At 37.0% G+C, this 23,290-nt stretch overlaps 1 protein-coding gene across 1 annotated transcript in view; it reads left to right on the top strand.

The window, feature by feature from the left end:
- The window catches only part of TRPS1 (transcriptional repressor GATA binding 1), a 252,939-nt gene that overhangs the window by 52,674 nt on the left and 176,975 nt on the right, over positions 1-23,290 (top strand). Inside the window, exon 4 of the mRNA XM_059995083.1 lies at positions 9,420-10,546. Within this exon, the coding sequence (XP_059851066.1) occupies positions 9,420-10,546 (1,127 nt within the window). The remainder of the gene's footprint in view (positions 1-9,419; positions 10,547-23,290) is intronic.

The raw sequence follows: 23,290 nt of genomic DNA, 5'->3' as shown, positions 1-23,290 counted from the left end.
TTGCTTTGTTCTTCTGAGTTGAGGACAATTGCTCTTTAGAAACGCTGGTGAATGAGACTTGAATCACTTCAGACTCTCTCTAGAGTATGGAATGTTTGGCATATGAACCCGTACTTATTTTCAGGACCGTGTCTCTTTAACAAGTAATAAAGTGTGCAAAATAAAACATATGCTCACCCTAAGGCCATAAAAGCAAAGCAATGTTCTGGCATTTACCAGGTTATTTTCATCATGAAGATAGCTGAGCTTTATAATGTAGCCACCCGGATGGAATAGTTTGACCATCTTCATTAATCCTTTTACCTGCATGATGGTTAAATCTCCATTTGGCTTTGTTACAAGAGGGTCAGTATGATAAATGTCAGTCCCTCTTTGATTCAGTCTATTTGCCATCGTTTAGAGAACATGTATCACTTTCTTGAATATCCGTATTTCTCTCTAAGCAGAATGTTTAGAAGAAGGAATCATGGTTATCAGTGCATTCAATCGAATTTAGCATTATTCAACTCAATAAAAATTTTATCTCCACATGGCATGTTCTGCTAACCATATCACGTCAGCAGATTATTCAGTGCTTTTTGTTTCTTGGGTCATTGTAATTATAGCATATGTACAGCTGTTGGAAACACGGATACATAAGTAGTATGCTAACAGGAAAGTGGGAAAAAAGAGCAGTTCTCTTTCATTTTCTGATTTCCTTCCTGGAGTCTGTGCCTGAAAATCGTTAGACCATAGACCTCTTGAATTCTTCATCATATGATTCTAAAGTTTAAAGTCAATGTTATGCATGTTTAGAATATCAGAGAAGACCGTGTTTAATTTTAATTGGAAATCAAATATAAAATTTATTTTTCTGTATTACTTTAAATATTATCTATCCTTCTTTTATTTTTTAGCTTCCGTAATCAAAATTACACATATGTCCTGTTTTTTCCCCCAATTTTGGATTCAGTCCTAATAAGAGTTAGCATTTATTAAGGGTTTCTTACGTGTACATGTAGATCTAAGCTCTTTACGTGTATTAATTAACTCATCTTCATAAAAACCTTTGAAGTTGACACTACTATTATGTCCATTTTAAAAAATGAGGAAACAGACATAGAGGGATGAAAGTAACCTGCCCAAGCTCACAGAGTTGAAGTGGGGTAAAGGGGGTGTAAACCAGGGTCAATAGGCTACAGAATGTTGTCTTCACAACCACCATAATATATGGCCTTCCCAGTTGTAAGACTGAGTTTACTGCAACTAGAAAAGCAACGGAAGACAGACCAGCCTCATGTAAGGGAGGTGATATAAGACTGGTACACCAGGGCTGTTTGATGCATACTCTGTGAATTGCATTGAATTTGGGGACTTCAGTGATTTCTTTGAGATGATCTCTTATCCAAACCCTGGAGTGTAATGCTGCCTTATTTGAGCTTACTAGCTTATAATTGAAATCATTGAAAAGAGAATTAATTTTGCTGATTTGTCTTTTCTTAATTACTGTGATTCATTTTCACTGGTAACTTTGGCTGCAGAAACTAGTTCTGATAGAGTGCATCAGGGCCAAATTTTGATTTTATCAATTAAGGATGAAATGTTTTATCCCCACATTAAGGGACACGTCATCCATGTATTTGATTTACTTCATAGCCCCCTTGTTTGAAGGACTTCGTTTTAGGATTTTATGATTCAGTAGATGGTCTGAGCATCGTATTCCCCTCTTTTGATTACTAGGCACAATTTAGGTTGGTTTTTCTATGAAGATTCAGTGTTAAGGAGATGCACCCAGCTTCCATTTATGTTCTCCAAGGCTGGGTGATTAAGGTTTTACTCTTTGCCTTTGAGTAAGTAATGGAATGGGTGTGGAGGCAGAGGAACTCAGAATACTTTTAGACTGTCTAACTTGAGTGTACTCATTCCCCAGCCATGCTCAGAGCTGTGTGAGGTCCCCAGATGCTGAAAGTGAAGAAACTGGGGACTACCATGAGGGGCTTGAGAATTCAAAGAGAGTCTAATTGTCCAGCCATTCTCCTTTAATATTTAGATGACCTGTTGATGTAAGATAAAGAACACCTGCATTCTTTCATGAGTCCAGTAACATATTGGGAATCTTAATAATAAACAGTTGTTTGTTCTGAGACCTGTTTTGCCAGCTGATGGGCAGGTAGCTCCACCTCGATTTTCCAACTGGCACCTCAAAGTCGACGTGTGTAGAAGTAAAGTTGTTAGTTCCTTCCCTAAAACAACTTCGTGTTCCTCTCCTTTTTTCTAGACTCCCATTTTCAAGTCAGTCAGGCCGGAAATGTCAGTTCTCCTGGATGTCTTTCTGATTTGTATCTCTCTCCAAACAATGGAGTGATTTGTCCTGTCTTTCCTTCTTTATTCTTTCCCCGGCACCACCCTTTTTTGTTTATTTTATTTTATTTTATTTTATTTTATTATTTATTTTTGGCTGCGCTGGGTCTTTCTTACTGCGTGTGGGCTTTCTCTAGTTGCGGCGAGCTCGTTGCGGCGAGCTCGTTGCGGCGCGCAGACTTCTCATTGCGGTGGCTTCTCTTGTTGTGGAGCATGGGCTCTAGGCGCGTGGGCTTCAGTAGTTGTGGCACGTGGGTTCAGTTGTTGTGACTCGTGGGCTCTAGAGCACAGGCTCAGTAGTTGTGGTGCACGGGTTTAGTTGCTCCACGGCATGTGGGATCTTCCCGGACCAGGGCTCGAACCCATGTCCCCTGCATTGGCAGGTGGATTCTTAACCACTTCGCCACCAGAGAGGTCCCACTCCGCCCCCGCCCCGCCACTGGCACCACCCTTAATGTTTACTTAGTAAATTCTTAGTGGCTTATTTACTTATTTACTTTCTCTTTCTGTTCCCTTCTGTTCTTTCTCTTCTCATCTGCTCTCCCTTCCTTCCTCCCCCTTCTTGCCTTCCTTTGGTTTCTGTTTCTTTCTGTTCTTTTTCCTCCCTGCTTCCTCTTTATCCTTCCTTTCCTCCATCTCTTCTCTTACCCATCCTCCTTCCCTCCCTTCCTTCCTTTCTTTAATTTTTAAAAATTTCACTTAGAGATCTGTCTTCCTGTGTTCTGTAGGAAGTATAGGTCTACTTTCTATAAAAAAAGTAGATCGTTTTAATTATACTTGTGTAAGTCAGTGTAGACTGTCCATTAAGACATCACTTTTCCAAATTCTCTCTCACCCCCGAACTTCCTCCACATTTCCTGAAAGCAACTTGCACTGTTTCATCCTCATTTATGCTTTACTCGTTTTGTTTCCTGCACCAGAAAAACCTTTCTGAGATCACTGCCTTTGAGGCTCATCCCCAATGCCAACCCATCTGTCCACAGCTCAGTTGTCACCTCCTTCCGGAAGTCTTTGTGGGCCAGTCAGTGTAGGTTAGGGGCTTTTCCTCTGTGTGGTCATGGAACTTGGTACAGCTTTCAGCAGAAGCACATATTCCACTGTTGTCATCTATTTACCTGGGAACTTTATGCACTAAAATGCAGACACGTTGGGGGTTTGGGACTTTGTCATTTCCTTGTGTCTCCCAGTGCTTGGCACATAGTAAGCATGCCACAAATCACCCTTCCCTGGAGGAAGGATGTTCCACAGTGATTCAACTCTGTTTTCTCGTTAAGACCCTCTTTAGAACAAACATGCAATTATTATTTATCTCCATTATGAGCCAGCGGCAATGGCAGATCAGCTGGAGGAGAGGAATGCTGTGGATAACGTACTCAGTCTTATCATCCACTTGCACTGCATTTTCAGTTTTCTTTTGCATATTTTCCCCTGAAAGGTTACCTTCTAAATTAGTGAGACTGACTTTAAGGTTTACCCGTTTTCTATCTGTCCAAATACCAAATAACCATAGAAAATTAGATTGATATTATGCTGAGTAAAATAAGAAAACCAGTTTGGGATAGACTGTTTATTATTGTAATACAAAACATTTATTATAAAAATGTAGATAATTAAGGATAAGCAGTATTTTATCCTTATATTTGCACCTCTACCAATTTAGGTTTTGCCCTCACCCCCCAAAAAATTAGCTGGCTCTTACAAATCCAATGACAAAGATGTATATGGGTTTTACACCAGCGACACAAAGAATAGGCTATGATAGCATGTGACTGAGCTGACTGCCGTTTAATTAGATTTGTTATTGAAATTTTTAAATACTTAATTTCCATCAAAGATACATCGTTGAGGCACACCCTATATTCTGCAGTGTGTTTTAAAGAACTGTGCAACGCGGAAACATTCCCTATGTAGATTAGCACATAGATTCTGAATTTAGTTATTTTCAGCCAAGATTGGCCCTGACAGATTTCTTCACGTTATTTGTGACTTCAGTATTTGAACAGTGATTTTTAACAACTTAGTTTTTTACAGTCGTGGTTTGACTTTTTTTGACGATCAGCCTGTAACCTCAAGTCCTTTTAAATTAGTACCCTCCTAATTGTCTCTGTTGCTATCAATTACAGTCCTTGAGTATGAACCACATCTGAGGAAGAGTTTGTGTTTAGTTCAAACAACTCTTTTTGTTCCATTGAAAATAAGTACATTTGCTAAAGTGTCATTTTAAGAGTTCTGAGGCTTTAGAAGATCTTTCCCTGTGACATATTCTTTTAGATCCTATTCTTACTAGGTTTTGTTCCATATTATTAGGAGGAAAGAGCTAAATTGAGGTTAAAGACCTTGAAAAAAAGCCAACCTTTTATATTTTTAACTTCTATAGTGAAACATTTTTGTGAAAAGCCATATGTAGATAAATTATAAATGAAACGCATGGAACAAACTACATGGAAGGAAGAGTTTTTAGAACTGAGGTTAAAATAGAATAAAAAGACATCACAGTGCTCAATCAGTGAAAAATAACTTAAAATTTGTTCTTTTTCATGCCTTAACAGGTATCTTGGGTGTTCCTGTATAGCTCTAATTCACAAGCGAATGACCCCATAGTCGTTTGTTTTTGGGTTGAAAGATGCAATTTGTCTTGTTTTTTGAAGAAACCCATATGTCAGGTTGAGTCAATGATAATAGGGCCGTGAATTAGTATAGCTCCCATAGCCCAAGTAAGTGGGAGATTTCACATCTCCAATAACTAGTTCATTCATTCAACCAAAGTGTATTGAGCTCCTGCTTACTTCCAAAGATGAATGTAATACCATTCCTTCAGTCCAAGAAGGAATGTAAATGGAAGCATTAGCTTAGTAACAACAGAATTGAACTTTTACGTTTACAGCTAAGAATACTAGGGGTGACAAGTATTTGAATTTGACTTTACCACTTCCCCTTCTGTTTAGTCTTTTCATTTCATTGGTGGGAGAAATTCAGAGATAGTTCATTTTATTAAATAATAGTCCCATTCGTGTGAATAATACTGTAGAGTGTGCTCTGATATGGTATTCACCAGCTACGTGGGGCTATTTAAATTCCAATTCATTAAAACTAAATTTATGAAAAATTCATAAAAATGACAAATTAAATTAAAAAAAAATCACTTCTTCAGTTGCACTAGCTCTGTTTCAAGTGTTCAGTAGCACTTAGCTAGTGGCTGCTGTATTGGACAGGGTAGACTACAGAACATTTCCGTCAATTCAAGAGTTCTGTTGGACAGCAGTCATGTAGACTTTTGCAAATCACTTTTTGGATGCATTCTCTCACGTTATCCTCACGATAATCCTATAAAATGGCAGAGTGTACAATATTATTTATAGCCACAAAGATGATGAAACTGAGGTGCCAGAAGGTTAAATAGTGTGTCTTTCTATAGGATTTAACTTGAGAACTTCCCTTGGGAGCAAACAAATGCAAGTAAAGATACATACAAATAAATAAAGGATTTTACCTACAAATTTTTTTTTTTTTTTTTGTGGTACGCGGGCCTCTCCCCTTGCAGAGTACAGGCTCCGGACGCGCAGGCTCAGCAGCCATGGCTTACAGGCCTAGCTGCTCCACGGCATGTGGGATCCTCCCAGACAAGGGCACGAACCTGTGTCCCCTGCATCAGCAGGCAGACTCCCAACCACTGCGCCACCAGGGAAGCCCACCTACAAATTTTGATCTTAAAGTATAAGTAATTTAAAAGCAGAGTTGTGGTCTAGGTTTTCGCTGTTGTATCCTGATGTCTGTCACAGAGATTGGCACAAGCTAAATAACCAGTAGCTACTAAGTAGATGAATGAATAGGTGTAATTTTTAGTCCAAACGGAATTTGCAGTTAAATGGGAATTTTTAAATGTGGATATCTGTATCAAAGGCACTACTGGATTATGGGTTTTCGTTAAAGTTCTGGTTAGCAAAAGAAGAAAGACTGAAGTTTATATTCTTTGTTCTGCTTGTGATCTCTTTTTAGTATAGCCATAGCTAGGGAATAAATTTTTCTATTCCTTGCTGGGTTCAACCGTTTGGAAAGTTAGAAATAATTCTCTGAATGTGTGGGTGCTGTTTCCTGGCAATAAGATTAAATAAACTGTTGCTGCAAAACATTGATTTTGCATTAACTGTTCTTGCTGTGTATTTGGGTTTAACCTAGAAAAGAATTGTTTTAAGTCAGCATTCGTGGGTCATGAACATGAAATGGGTATGGTTTAGTCTTAGGTATGGTGTCCTAAAATAATAAATTATATTTATTTCAGAATTCAGTTAAATGATATATTGTACAACAGTCATATTTCACCATGACTTAAGGTACATCTCTCATAGACATAGCATAGAAATGGCCACAAATGTAACCTTAAAACCCTATTTTGGAAAGAGAAAAGGAATAGAACGCTGAGTAATTATGTTTTCCAAAGTTGGCTTTTATAATATGTAAGATGTGTAATTCTAATACTATATTAGCTTTCAATAATATGTAATACTAATATGATTAACTGCTGTTTACCAGGAAGGCAAATAGATAATCTGTACAAGTGTCAGTATTTTTGTTCTTGCCGTTAAGTTAGATCCTTGTGTTATTTGGTTGCTTGGTTGGTTTTTGAAAGGGCAGGGGGGAGTCTGAAGGCACTTTTTAGCATAAAGTATATAACCATTAAAAGCATCCTAAACAATGGAGTTGGCTAAACACACAACCTTTAGACACATAGACACTGCCAACTTTAAAGATTTAATTCAGTTTTCATAGTAGCTTAGTTAATCCCAGACCAAAATGATTTATTGGCAGTTTTTGGTATGAAATGTTCTTTTCACCTGATACTAGTCTTTCTTAGCATGGATTTTCTGACTCTTAAAGTTGATGTCAAATACTGGAAGGGATGTTGTGATGCTTTAAATTCCCTTCAAAATCATAAGTTTAGGGCTTTTTTAAGACTGTATGTGCTCTTTGCTCGGCCCTCTCAGTGTGGACATGGAACGTGAGGCCTGAAGATTGCAAAATCAAAGAAACAGTGATGATGTGTCATGGTTTCTCAGGAATCCCCGTTCTACAAGCAGAAGTTAAAAACATTTTCTATTAAGGAAACTCAGCAGCTCTGAAGCAATGTGGTAGCTCAGAGAAGCAAATTTCCATTTCTGGAGTTTGTACACTAGCTTTCTTTGCTCACGTTAGAGAAGGTTGCGATAGTTCTGAATTTGCTCCTTTTGATTCAAGTTGAAGTTCCTGAACCAAGTACCTGAGTAGGTGGCATCCCATTGAAAGGTTCATTTTGTTTTTGAAAACAAGGTTCTTCTCACCTCTAGCGAATTGGGAAATGGATGAATTTTGCAATATTATGCATTACATTTCAGTGCAGATTTTATTTGCTTTGGTCACTAAAGTGTTAGGTTAGAATGGTGTTAGACTTACCTTGTGTAGTCTGACTTTGACATCCTTTACACCAATGATTAATTGTCAGGTTCCTGCCTAGGAGGGTGCCCCCATTCTTGCCCTTCTGCTTTAGATAATGCTCTGCTGTCAACAGACTGAAATCTGGGTGTTTGCCGTGGTGAGTATAGACACTGTTTAAAGTGGAACATTGTCATCCTTCGATTAACGGCTGTGGGAGAACTTCATAATTTATTAATCTTAATGTATAGTAAATGAGCTGTTGATGTGTTCATGCACATTTCCTCCAACTGTAATATTGGAAGTAAGTTTAAAGGTGGCCCCCAGTGAGGAAGCTGTTGGCCAGAGAGGTTAAGTAATTTGATCCAGGTCACACCTCTCTTTAAGTGACAGAATGGACTTCAATCTTAGTCCTGTATAGTAGAGAACAACTGTGTCTCTCAGTGCGCTAAAGGAATATTATTTGCATATTAAGGAGAATCTTTTAAATGATTTTGAGATGCTCGAGACTTTTCTCATGGAGTGATTTGGATGTGAGCGGTGATCACACATGTCATTTTTGAGCAGCTGTGGAAGAAGAACACGATTATGCCACGTGCTTAATCTGTTGCATCTGGTTGCTGGAAAAATTCAAAAATTCCCTGATTGTTGAAAGAGGAAATTTCTCCCCCTTTGGAGCATTTCTGTCAAAAACTCTTCTAAACAGTGAATTTTGGCTGCTGGATGCTAGCACTTAGTCATGCTGCCTGATGTGGTTCTTCACCCAGAGAAGAGGTTTAGATAAAATGCCCCTTGAAGGCCTTCATTGCCCTAACACTATACACAATTTTATAATTTTGGATAGAAGACAGAGCTCTGGTGATTTTCATGGTGAAATTATTTTATTTTGGCCCTTGACTGTCCCCATGACCTGCTCATGGGAGGGGCTGAGTCTTTTCTATGAGACAGAGCCTTAATCAAATAAAGCCCTAGAAGGTTTTCCTTATTTCATTTGTCCTAGATGAGGAAACATTTTAAACTCCTCACATCGACCCTCCTTCACCAAGATCTCAAGCCCACCGATGATTTCATTTTACTTTCAGTCTAATTGTGCGTTCTCGGGCTTTAACCATAAGCCATTTTGTGTGGTCATTTAGCACCTTTATTTTACCCAAAAGATAGACTTCATCTTTGCAGCCTTACTGCTGTAGGAACTGAACAGAGGATTTCCTTGGAGGACGCCTGCGTTGAGTAATCTCTGAGCAGCTGCCCCTGGTTTTGATGGCAACCCTTAGCTTTGTGAGAAGAAATCCCACGTGATTTGGCTGCTTCCGCGGGCACGGGATTTGAAGGAGACAGTAGTAAAACCTCTTTAATTGGAAGTCTTCTTCGTAGTTTTTTTTTTTTTTAAAGTATATATTATTAAATCCTTTGCATTAGTTATAGTACTTTTATAACTTACCTTCATCAGGTACTTTGGCCAAAAATTTTTGCATAATGAGCCTCTCATAGAGTTGCTATTGCGTAATGAAGAGTGAATTTCTTTGGCTCTGATTATTCAAGTGATTTCTTAATAAGCAGAAGTACTATTGTATTTTTGGATGTGGGATACTTGGCAGTGTCACCTCCTCCCTCCCACAAAAAGCACTGAATTAATGATACCTTTAAAGTAACATCCATTTCTTCCATGCCAGGTTACTTCAGGTGGAACATTCATTGGCATTGGACGGAAAACACCAGACTGCCAAGGAAACACCAAGTACTTCCGCTGTAAATTCTGCAATTTCACTTATATGGGCAACTCATCAACAGAACTAGAACAACATTTTCTTCAGACTCACCCGAACAAAATAAAAGCTTCTCTCCCCTCCTCTGAGGGTGCAAAACCTTCGGAGAAGAACTCTAACAAATCCATCCCTGCACTTCGGTCCAGTGATTCCGGAGACTTGGGAAAGTGGCAGGACAAGATGACAGTCAAGGCAGGAGATGACACGCCTGTTGGTTACTCGGTGCCCATCAAACCCCTTGATTCAAGACAAAATGGTACAGAGGCCACCAGTTACTACTGGTGTAAATTTTGTAGTTTCAGCTGCGAGTCATCAAGCTCACTTAAGCTACTAGAACATTATGGCAAGCAGCATGGAGGAGCACAGTCAGGTGGCCTTAACCCAGAATTGAATGACAAGCTGTCCAGGGGCTCTGTCATTAATCAGAATGATCTAGCCAAAAGTGCAGAAGGGGAGCCAATGACCAAGGCAGACAAGGGCTCTAGTGGGGCGAAGAAGAAGGACTTCTCCAGCAAGGGAGCAGAGGATAATATGGTCACGAGCTACAATTGTCAGTTCTGCGACTTCAGATATTCCAAAAGCCATGGCCCCGACGTTATTGTCGTGGGGCCACTTCTCCGTCATTATCAACAGCTCCATAACATTCATAAGTGTACCATTAAACACTGTCCCTTCTGTCCCAGAGGCCTTTGCAGCCCAGAAAAGCACCTTGGAGAAATTACTTATCCATTTGCTTGTAGGAAAAGTAATTGCTCCCACTGTGCGCTCTTGCTTTTGCACTTGTCTCCGGGGGCGGCCGGAAGCTCAAGAGTCAAACACCAGTGCCACCAATGTTCCTTCTCCACCCCCGACGTGGACGTGCTCCTCTTTCATTACGAGAGCGTGCATGAGTCCCAAGCATCGGACGTCAAACAAGAAGGCAATCACCTGCAAGGATCGGATGGGCCGCCGGCTGTCAAGGAAAGCAAAGAACACTCATGTACCAAGTGTGATTTCATTACCCAGGTGGAAGAAGAGATTTCCCGACACTACAGGTAAGCCGTACGGGGGAAAAATAGTGAGAAAATGATAGAAAGTATCCAGAGGGCTGACCCAAGAATTCTGGGGAATGATTGTGGCGACCTTGGGCAGTTATAGAACAAGATCATGTTCTGTAAGATCATAGACTGCAGATTCTATATTGGTAGATGTGATAACCACAGATTTTAATTTGGTCACTTGTTTCAAACTGTTTACTCTTATGATTCATACCTGTTTTATACCAGCTACTGAATATATTTTAAAATTCTCAGTGATGCTGGTAATGTTGCTGGTTTTACCACAATTCATTTATCTGTCCTTGCTAAGTATGACCCCATATCCCATGATCTTTGGTGGAGCGGCTTCCAAATGAAAGATGCCGCTATAATATGTACTATTCTCTATTCCACCTGGGAAACAATCCGCTTGAGAACATGTTGCTCGTTTTTCTTTTAAAATGAAATTGGACATTCTTCTAGTTTTAAAAAATTAAGCAACATCCTTGTTTTGCGTACAGACAGTAATGTGAAGCAGAGAACTCTGTAATATGTGTGACTTTGGGTTTCTGTACACTCTGAGTGAGTAAACCTGCTTACGTTGTTTCAGATTGATTCGTAAATAGATGTAAGGTGTGTTACTGTTTTCCTTCTACTTTCATCTTATTCTTGTTATAAACATTAACTTTCCCAATTAATCTTTCATACTTTCTAGAGATGAGTTTAGAATACATATCTTTTTTTTTTTTTTTTGCGGTAGGCGGGCCTCTCACTGTTGTGGCCTCTCCCGTTGCGGAGCACAGGCTCCAGACACGCAGGCTCAGCAGCCATGGCTCAAGGGCCCAGCTGCTCCACGGCATGTGGGATCTTCCCAGACCGGGGCACGAACCCGTGTCCCCTGCAAAGGCAGGCGGACTCTCAACAACTACGCCACCAGGGAAGCCCTAGAATACATATCTTTATTTCATTTATGTATTCATTTCTTAACTAATTAGCTCCAAAAATACACATAGTGCCAGGCATTGATTATAAAATAGGAGAAAAGAACATAAACATAGTGCCCTTATGGAACTTATGATTTAGCAGAATCCTGGTAGCATAGTGCATTCAGTTATTACTTCCAGGGTATTGGGTACTCTTGTTATCATGCCTCTAAGCATCAAAGGCAAGAGCTTTATTTACTATTTTTAAGGGCTTTTCCATTTGCAGACTCAATATCCTAGTTTAAAAATCTGGTTATTTAAATTTTCACATCCCAAGATTTTAAATAGTTCCTCCCATTATTTTAAAAAGTTGTGTGTTGGTACCAGTATGTGTCTGTTTTCTCAGTCACCAGTAACGAAGCAGTTTATGTCCAGCAATAGGCTAACAATGTTACACGTTAATTTGAAGGGCATCCTAATGTTCACAGTGGATCTAAACGTTCAGAAAACACTTCCTTGAGATTTACACTGTTTAATTTATAAGGTCAGCCCTGGGAAAGACACAGTCCTGCGATCAAATATGTGTTCACACTTGCAGTGAGTGTTTCTGGCTCTTTTGATGTTAGCTGCATGCTTATTTATTTCTGGGGCAAGCAGACATTAGCTTCCTTCCGAGCCTTGTTAGTATGTATACTGTGCGTGTACATTTCTTAAGCGATGTAGAAATTAGATAACCCATTCTTTTTTTGAAGGAGGAGGCTTTTTTTAATCATGAAGAAATTAGCCAACACACACACACACACACACACACACACGCACACACACGCCTACACACACACACACACACACACACACACACTGATGCATGTAGATACCAGATCCCTTGGATGAGTGGCTTTTTTTGGGAAGTTGAGGCTATTGGTTGAAAACTTGGCTGGAAAAATAGAGATTCCATATGTTTTGGTTAAACAAACAAAATCTAAGAAATAAATATGAATAAAAATATTACTGAATAATCTCAGAGTTTAATTAATATTCAGTAATGAAAGTAAACTCCAGAGGGAAGAGACTAGTTCTATTTTGTTCATTGCTGTGTCTGCATGATTTAGCGTAGTAGTGCCAGGATGGGTAATAGGTGCTCAGTGAGTACATTTAAATAAATGAGATCCCTGTGAGATTTTGACTTCACAGTAGTCATGATTAAGTCGAAATCTCCATGGTGAGTTTTAATTTAATCTTTGACTATTGTACGGTCTTGGAACCCTTCTGAGGACACACAAAATGGAAGTACATTTTGAACTTAAGTCAACCTTCTTAGTATTTTATTAGATTAAAAATAATTAGCAGCACTTGTCTCTAGGTCATTATAATCCTCTCGCACTTATTCTTAAAACCTGATGTAGTTTGTGTGATCCTAGGTCCTTTAAGTTGCTCTGCTTGAGTTCTTTTAGAAATATTTGAAATTTGGAGACTTACTGTTTCAGGAGCCACAGCTTGGTAAGAAGTATAAAGAAACTCTACTGAAAGTTGAACAGTGGAGGCTCCAGGGATGTGAAAACAGATAGTCACATGAATTTTGAAAACTTAATCTGCTATCAAAGCACTTCCCCCAAATGCTACATTTTGAAGGTAGTGTAGGAGGAGAGAAATTTACCACATCACAATACTATCTTTCTAGTTAAATTTATATTTATTCATATTATTCATGTTGGGAAACTTTTACCACAATTCTGTTATTACTGGGGATTATATTCTAGGCTTTTGAATACTTTATGTACAAGACTTATAGTGTACTAAAAAAGATAGCACAAACGGAGAGCTGTACAATGTGTGAAATCATGTAGCTATAAAATAACTACAGCTAAGAAGCAAGAGAGTTGATTTAAAGCTATCAGAGAAAAACCTCAGTGTGGATTTCATTCCATGGGCATTTTCCTAAAGAACCAGTTTAACCTGAGTTGAACTGCCAACATTATCCACTTAGTAAGTGAAACTTGGCCAGTTCTCCTTTCTTTATGTTTCATATTTACTTATGATACCCCGTAGTTCACGTCATGACAGAATTGTTATATTCCACTCATGTTTGTTTCTCACACTCCATTTCTTTTATTATATGTTATTTAATTAATTAGTGTACCCATTCTCTAATTGACTACCATTCTCCTAATCAACATTTTCAGTGTTATAACTTTGTGTTTCTGGAGTTGTGGGAGGAATACCTCCTTACAAAGCAACTATACCAGATAAAACATAATTTCTTAGTGACTTGTTAGACTTCCATGAATTAAGTGAAAGTTCTGAAGCTTTTCTCTTCACCCCTTCACCAAAAGTGAGCTAAATCCAGACTGGGGAGAGCAAGCAGGGAATGCAAGTTTTCATGGATGAAAAATGCTGACATTGATACTGCAGTTATATTGAGACTAAGCCCAGAGTCACTGGCAGAGAGAGGGCGTTGAATCCATGAGTTTCACTCTAAGCTGGCACGTTGAAGTTGGCTAATGTGGTTCAACATTACTGCCTTCCTCTGACTCCTGTCAGAAGTAAACACAGATTTATCTCCAGGAAAATACTCCAGTTTTCACCTCCATGTTATGTATGGCTTCAGATAAACCTTATGTGAGCTTCCACATTACAACAGTTTACCATGTGAGTGTGGATGTAAATCACTACATGTGAAATCAGTAGGAAAAGCAAATAATAGCTTTAGATACCCAGGAACTTCAGATCAGCAGTTTTCATTTAGAAAATAATAATTAATAAATGTTGAAAGAAATGAAAATTACACTTATAAATTGATCAAGCTACATGAGACTATAAATAACCAGGAATATTCAAAAAAGAAACAATAGCATTTTTGAATGGACAATCTAATTATTGAAATTTAAAACATATGGATAAGTTAAGTAATGTATTAGCAAATGAGTTAATCAGAAGTTAAATCTGAAGATATTAGCCAGAATACTTAAGAGAGGGGAAGGGGATGGAAAATATCAAAAGTGGATATTAAGATATGAAAATACAAGAAGCTGTTCTGACATGCATCTAATTAGAGTCCCAGAAGAAAAGAATATTGAATGGAAGATAAGCAATCAATATTTGAGAAGATAATGGCAGATGAGTTCTTAAAACTGATGAAAGACATAAACACACAGGTACAAAATAGGATAGCTTATACTGAGCAGAATATGTAGATCTTCCTCGACTTATGATGGGTTTATGTCCCAATAAACCCAGTATAAATTGAAAATAACGTAGATCAAAAATGCATTTAATACAACTAACCTACTGAAACCATAGCTTAGCCTAGCTTAACTTAAATGTGCTCAGAACACTTGTACCCTATAGTTGAGAAAAATCTTTTAACACAAAGCCTATTTTATAATAAAGTGTTGACTATCTTATGCAATTTATTGAATACTGTACTGAAAGTGAAAACCAGAATGGTTGTCTGGGTACAGAATGGTTGTAAATGTATTGGTTTTTTCCCCTCCTGATCATGTGGCTGACTGGGAGCTGGGGTTCCCTTCTTCAACCCAGCATCATGAGAGAGTATCGTACCACGTATCCTGCATATTATTAGCCCAGTAAAAGATCCAGATTCAAAATTCAAAGTACGGTTTCTACTGACTGCATATGGTTTTTGCACCATCCTAAGGTTGAAAGATTGTGAGTCGAACCATCATTAGTTGGGGGCCATCTGTACACAAATAAATTCAGTCATAGACATCTTGTAGTAAAAATTGAAATGCTAAGGCAGAGAGGTTCCTTAGAGCAGCTAAAGAGAAACAACAGCTCAACTATTCAAAAAAGACTATTAGGTTAACAGTAGACTTTTTATCAGCCACAATGGAAACCAGAAGACGGAGGAATACTATTCAGTTTTGAAGAAAAAAAAAAGTCAACCTAGGATTGCCTGCCTGTCAAAACTACCTTCCAAAAATAAGAGCAAAGACATTTTCACATAAACAAAGACCAGGGAACTGTGAGTAAGTCTCAACAGCCATAGCATGCCTAATTTATGCAGTTAAAAAGGGATAGACTGAGTTATTGGGCAACACTATTATGTGAGTTTGCAGGGAGATTGATCAGAATTAAGGTGTTCTAAAGTGTTTGAATTGTCTGGAGTTAGTGAGTTAGGACTTTGTTATGCATATTTTGATAACTTTAGGGATAACTAGTGAAAGAGTAGGAAATGAGTACATAACTTCCAAAGCTATAGAGGAGAAAAATGGACAACAAAATAAAGAACACCCATAAAATTCAATCTTTTTTTTAATGTATCCTTTTTTAGAGGATACGTGGGAAAAAGTAGACAAATAGAATTTTTAAAGGAAGATGGTAAAAAAAAAAGTCCAGATATCAAAAATCTTAATGAATCTGTGGGGGTTAAACTTTCCACTTAAAAGATATTATCAGACATATTAAAAAAAATTTAACTATAAGCTGTTTATAGGTTACACACTCAAAGCATAAGGCTATGGAGAGTTTGAAAGAGCAAAATAGACTAAATTATAGGCGTAAATATAAATGAAAGAACAATTGAGGTAGCTTTATTAATCTCATACAATTTAGACTAAGACAAAAAGCATACGCAGGAAAAGTCATTACTAATGATAAGAGGTTCAGTTCATCAGGGATATATAATAATTACAAATACGTAAAATATAAATATAAATAAATATATATGTAAAGCACAAATTGATCAAAAACTACAGGGAAAATATGACAAACCACAATCACAGTAGTACATTTTAGGAAACCTCCCTTATTAAAGGTTGAACAGAAAAAATTTTTTCAAAATATAAAATATTTGAGCAACAAATTAAGACACTTATTTATTTAGTTATTTATTTATCTTGGCAGTGCCGTGTGGCTTGCAGGATCTCAGTTCCCTGACCAGGGATTGAACCTGGTCCACGGCAGTGAAAGCCCAGAATCCTAACCTCTAGGTCACCAGGGAACTCACTGTTCGTTTTTTTTTTTAAATTGATTTAATTAAAATACATAAATTCTACACCCAACAATTAGAGAATGCACATGCTTTTCAAGCAGATATAAAATGCTTATAAAATTTGATACATACTAAGCCAATAAGAAATAAGATTTCAGAAAAACAGTATTGGGCTTCCCTGGTGGTGCAGTGGTTGAGAGTCCGCCTGCCGATGCAGGGGATACGGGTTCGTGCCCCGGTCCGGGAAGATCCCACATGCCGCGCAGCGGCTGGGCCCGTGAGCCATGGCCACTGAGCCAGAGCGTCCGGAGCCTGTACTCTGCAATGGGAGAGGCCGGCGTACCAAAAAAAAAAAAAAAAAAAAATAGATGAAATCACACAAGGCAAATATTAACCAAAGAAAACAATGAGGTCATTTTATTTATTCCAGGAAATATAGGTGTTAAGACAAAAAATACATAATGGATTAAAAAATGGATAAAAATTGCCAGTACGTATGATTTTATAAAGTGAATTTAGCAAATTCTGGCAATGTCAGATGCTCATATTCCCAAAGACCATGTAATTTCACTCCTCAGAAGAAAACTTCTTGTATGGGAACACTAGGAAACGTGTGCAAAAATGTTCAAAGTAGTATTTTTTTAAAGAGCAAAACAACCGAAACAAAAATTAAAAAGCAAAACAAATAAGAAAAAAACCTCAACTATACATAAGAGGTTAGTTAAGTAACTTATAGATTTGTCATACAGTGGAATATTATACAATAGTGAATTTGAATAAATGACAGTTGAATACAACATGGATGTCTTATAATTTTGACCGAATAAAAACAAATCAAAGACAACTATTTGTAGCTTCATACCATTTCATAGAAGTTCATAAAAGAAGTTCATAAAAACTAGCAAAACAAAACTGTATACATATATTCATACATATTTATATATGTATACACCATGTATATTTGTTACATTCATATACATATATTGAACTGTACCATAAACATTATTTTCCCTCTATAAATATATCATTCTTTCTTTCTCTGTATATATATATGTGTGTGTGTACATAGACTCTTTGTCACTCTGTATCTCTCCATATAAAGATAAAGAATATATATAAATATATCAATCATATTTTATGATCCTATGATTATGTTCATTTTCATTTTTTGCTAAACCTAGATATGAATGTATATATATGTACGTGTACATGTGTGCGATTAATATTACACGATAAAATTTTAAAAATGAGGCAATTCTCATCAATACACATATCCAATAAATATTTGAATAAATAGTCAACTTCCCTTATTATTAAAAAACTACTTGAAAATCAGTGATATAGTCATTATCTACCTAATTGACTAGAATGTGGAAAAATGTACACATTTTTTGGTAGTGTATGTGATGACAAGCATCTGTCTGTTTAGGGATTTATGAATGCGTTAAAATTTTTTAAACAGTGTTTGAATATTTTAGACATAAAATATATATCTCAGGCTAAAGGAAATAACAGTGGATGCAGTAGCTGATTAAATTAATGTAGCTACTGCACAATTTCTACCTTAAAAGAGCTCTGGGAAGGAACATGAACTGTGTGCTCTGCTAGTTCTGAAGAATAGATTTTATGATAAGCACTTAATTATCAGCACATCTGAAAAAGCTAAGTACACAGTGCATTAGTACAGAGTTTCTAAAAGGGTGAGTACCAAGATGGTTACATCTAGATTTGTGTATTTTATGTGTCATGTTCTTTTAAACAATACCTAATAAATCAGTTGCCTGTAAAACCTTGAAATGGACATCATGGTTCAAGTTGAAAATTCCCATTGTGAGACAGAAAGTTACCCAAGGTGTTATAGTCCATCAAGAAAATAACCCACAATTGCACTACCTTCATTTGGATACATTATTTATTAGAAATTTCAGATTTAATGGTCCTGAAGACTTTGTATAGGACAGTTATCGAGTCATGGAATAAGATAAATTTTAGCCATGATTTACATTTCATATTATATAATTTATTTCTCTTTTCTTGTTTACTTTCTATTTCATGGGAAGATTTATTTTTCTGTTTTGAATGTTTGGTAGGGATATCTTCTTTTTGAAAGTGAATCATAAATTGAGATTTTTCAGCTATGACATTAGTTGTGTTTTCTTCTACCACGTGAAGGTGAAATCACCCCATGCCCTTCTAAAAGAACCCAGTTATTCCAAATAAGTAAATACTCATCAGATTATTTCAGTATAAAAATACAAGATGAGTGGATTGAATGGAATCTTATTCATTCAGAATTTCAGTTTTCCTTAGATTATATTTTGTAGACTACTCCTTTGCACTTGACTAAGGCTGAATATTAAATTTTCAGCTTTTAAAAGTTGATTATAGGTTACCCACCTATACATCTGTAATTCCTTTTCTGTTTTTGTCCCTCAAATACTCTCTTCAGATGCTTTTCATTCCAACATTCAACAGTGGCAGTGACCTCAAGTGCCACACCTGTAGACTCTTATGACACAAAAAATGACTAATTAGTTGTCACATATACTGAACTATATTTAAATTAAATCACTTCATTTACTCTTCCTTTGTGACAATTTATCTGTAGGTATTTGTTTCCATAATTACCAAAAAATACCTTTGCAGTCTTAATTGATTAGTATTTATAATTTATTCATTTACTTTGATGTCCATTTAGTCATTGAAGAAGAAAAACTATGGTTAAAACTATTGAAAGTGAAATACAGTTATTCGGGGAAGGAGAGCTTTTTAAGTTATGGCATAAATCTCTGGAAGTTGACATTAAAAGGAAAAAAACAAAGCATTGTTTAGAGCTGACTCCACAAATACCGTGAGCTGTTTGTTATGAAAATCAAAATACAGAAATATTATCAGAGTAGAGCAAACGACTAGCACCTTTTAGCTGATTTTTTTTCTAGAATCTAGAAAACCTCAGTTCTTTATGAATTATGAAAATAATTTTTAATCTCTACTAATGAATAAAATGATACTGCTAGGATAAAAGGTTGAAATATGAATGGATCTGAAATAAATGCTTTTTTATAGCACATGAAATTTCTGTCAAGTAGAATAAGGAATAAAACATCTTTTCTCAAAGAAATTTTAAGTCACTTGAATTAAGTACAAGTTGGTTTTTTTATGCAGCTTGATGTAGTTTTTTCTGGAGGCAAAAGATGATTATCTGTTTTATCAAAGTTGATTGTGTTCATTGTCTAAAGTTTTGCACTGGAAAAATTGAGATTTTATGTAAGTATGTCCCAAACATTGTATGGGACATACTTACACTAAAATATTATTTGTTTATTATCTGAAATTCACATTTAACTGGGCATCCTGTATTTTATCTGGCACTCATAATGGTAGGGAGATCTACAGACTGACATCTTTTTTCCTCAGGTAGCATGAAGAGGATGTTTGCTATCCAGTTGGCAGCAGAGTATAGAATTTAAATTAATGCAAATATATTTGCAGTGTCTTTTAAATTAGTTGAGCTTCATGTAGCTAGAAGTTCTAGGAGTTTTTAAATAATGAAGAGTTTATTCAGAGAACCATTCAAAATATACCATCTGCAAAATATCTATGTACTTCTTAATATTTCTCTGCTGCTTTATGACTTTACATATTAAGTCTAGCATTACCAGAGCTGTGGTGGTTCATTCCTTTGGTTATTAAGTGGATATTTACTGACTATCTGGATGTTCTGGGTGGAGCTGGAAGGGATATATAGAGATGTGTGGGCTTTGATCTTGATTTTAAGGCAATTACAATATAACTGTAAAGTAAGACATACATGATTATTTGGTGAATGAGAGCTTTTTAAATGATGAAATAAATCTTTTTATGCCATCAGTTAAATCAAAGGCCATTCATTTTAATAAAATGCAATGTGAAAAAAATCCTCTGGATGACAGAGTTTCAGAGTAGCTCAGAGGATGGTAGGTTTACTCTTGGGTTTGAGTCATTTGGGAAGTCTTTATGGATGAAAAGGTAGTTAAGGTGGGTCTTGAAAAATGAAGAGAAAACTCCCTGAACCTTTTGAGGTTTTCATATTAATGTTGATAAAATGAAATGTATTCAGTAGGTTAGAGCAGAGTCCAAACTAACGTAGTTTCTCAATGACTAAACTTTTATTCTTCAGTAATGTTTCTTATACTAGGCATTAAAATAATCTTTTTATTTTGGGGGGACATGGCATTAAGTTGAAGGGCTTTTCAGTTATTGTTGAGAGTGACACAAGTCAGAAATATACCCAAATCTTTCAGGAACTAATTCCTGAACAAGCTAGTAGTATTGCATCAACTACCAAACAGCATACATGCAAGAATAGCTATGGACACGAGCTAGAATACTGCATCATGCACTCCGTATTATTTTATGAATTGACTTGTCTGTGCTTCATGTTCTTATTGTATGAAGTAGGGATGGAAATAGGTACTATGTGTGATTGTTGTAGAATAATATATATAAATGGCCTAGAACTAAAGAATACTGAAAGATGATCCCCAAACAGTGAAATAAAGAAGATGAATGACTATTTGCGGATTATGCTTGACAATGTCATGTTTATAGTTTTAGCTTATGAAGCTGTTAGGGTTGACTTTCAGAGGTGGGAGTATGTGCCTTAAGAGGGAAGATGATGTTCCTCATCATAAAGAATTCATTTAGGAATGTTCTGTCAAGTACTGAGTATATATACTGAGAGTTCATTCCAATCTAACACTCATCGACGTATTTCTGACCATGGCTTCGTGCCTTTTGCTATTTAAGGTGTGGTCTGGGAACCAACAGCATCAGCATCATCTGGGATTTTGTAAGAAATAGAGACTATTGGGTACCACCCCAGATTTCCAGAATCAGAATCTGAGTTTTAACAAGATTCCCAGATGATTCTTCTGCATGTTAGGGTTTAAGAAGCACCGCTCTAGATGTTAGCATAGGTGATTGAAAAGTTCATGTTGCTCCCAGCTTTTGAAAGTACAGTGATGTTGTCTTTTTAATATATTTCCTATCATTTATTTGATGACTATTATATGGAGAAAGAAGTCCTTCAGTTCTCCAGAGTATTATGCAGCAAATTGCCTTTTCTGCTTCACCTCAGGGCGTTCAGTGGCCTGAAAGATGGAGCAGTTTAGCAGTTTACTGCTTAATTGTCAAGCTTTACTCTCTTTTCATGAATAGGAGTCACCCTCAGAATCTTATGATTCTGAATAACAAAGATAGTAAGGGCATTACCTGTGTTTTATTAGAGCCACAGGTGGTAGAGGATGTCTTGAGTGTGTTCATTCAGTTGTTTTGAACCAGGATATATCTACTAATGTAGTTTGTGACTGGTCCCTGCATGGGTGTCCCCTGAAGACCTTACTAAAAATTCAGATTCTCAAGTTATGTCCAGGAGATTCAGATCTTCAATAGGGCAACTGAGAGGCCCTGGAATCTGTATTGCTAAGAAACTCCTTCAGTTGCAGCACTGCTTGCAGCCCGTTTTGCAAACCGTTGCTGTAGTCAGTCTCACTTCTGTCAGTTAGAAGACCTTTCCCTTCCCCTCATTTTTCAATTTTTATCCCTCATTTTTCATTGTCAGTATTGTCAGTAATTTTATTTATTTTTGTATAAAGTTAAAAATTCAGGCAACCGAGGATAGAAAAATAGAACATCAGTCTGGAAGGTAGAAGCCCTGTATTCTTGACTTGATGTAGACTAAATGGACAAGGCACTTTCTTCATTTTACTTATCTATAAAATGGGCTTTATACCTCAGTGGAATGTGAGATCACATACGTGTGAGTGCTTTGAAGTCTTCAAAAGAAAACGTGTGTGCGTTGAGCTTGTTATTGCCAGCTCGTTTTAATATCCTTCCTGTTAGTATGTGTTTTTCTTTTCAATGTAAAACCCGGTTCTCACTGAAAACTTACCTCTGCAGTTTCTGTCTCCTTTCTGCTTTACACCCAGCCTCACCGTCCTCTGCATTTGGACAGTCCTCCAGCACCTGTATCACGGAAGGTTTTGCCTTGATCAGTCAGAATAAGAGCTCCTTTGTGGGCAGATCTGAACAGCTCTTGCCGAGACCTGTAAGGAGTCAGAGAGTTGTCCGTTGGGACAGGAACTTGAAACTAGAAAACCTAGAAGCCCCCAGACACCTTGTGTCAAAAGTGATACGTTGTGATGAATTCATTGCCTAGACAGGACACACCCAGAACCCCTTGTATATTTAGGAGGACATGTCAGTCACATACCAGTTAAAGGTTGGATGTATTCGTCTTTTTATGGTGAAGGAATAGGTTGGCTCAAGGACATTTCTAGATTGCAGAGTAAGTAGATATTGAAGGCACATAATCTTAATTACTGAGATATATTACTAGATATATTATGGTTCTAAACCACCCTCCTGAATACACTTACAAAGCATCGCTACCTCTGAAGACTTCAGGAAAACACAGGTAATGCCCTTTCTGTCTTTGTTATTCAGAATTTTAAGATTATGGCTCTGACTACTATTATTGAAAAAAGAGTAAGGCTTGACAATTAACTGCTAAACTGCTCCATCTTTCAGGCCATTGAACACCACTAGGTGAAACAGAAAAGGCAAAAAATATATTCTACCTGGTAATGTCTTAAAACAAAGGATCTGCTAGGAAATAAACATGGTTTTAAGAAAGATGTCTGTCATGGTTAAGGTACCTGGGGGAGTGGAAAAGAATGATACCAAAATGCCAGGTGGTAAGTTTTAGCTCCTTTGAATAGAGTGCAGAAGGCAGATTCACACAGAAGGGGGGTTTTATTTAATTTTAGGATTTATATTGGTTAACTCATACTAGATGCACTATTGTTTTTATTTTGCAGGTGAGGAAATTGAGGCAGGTTCAGTAGA

This window comes from Delphinus delphis, chromosome 17, assembly GCF_949987515.2.
Source record: "Delphinus delphis chromosome 17, mDelDel1.2, whole genome shotgun sequence".
NCBI classification, from domain to species: Eukaryota; Metazoa; Chordata; class Mammalia; order Artiodactyla; family Delphinidae; genus Delphinus; species Delphinus delphis.
Note: the sequence above shows the minus strand (reverse complement) of the source record. Positions and strands in the feature narration are given on the sequence as shown.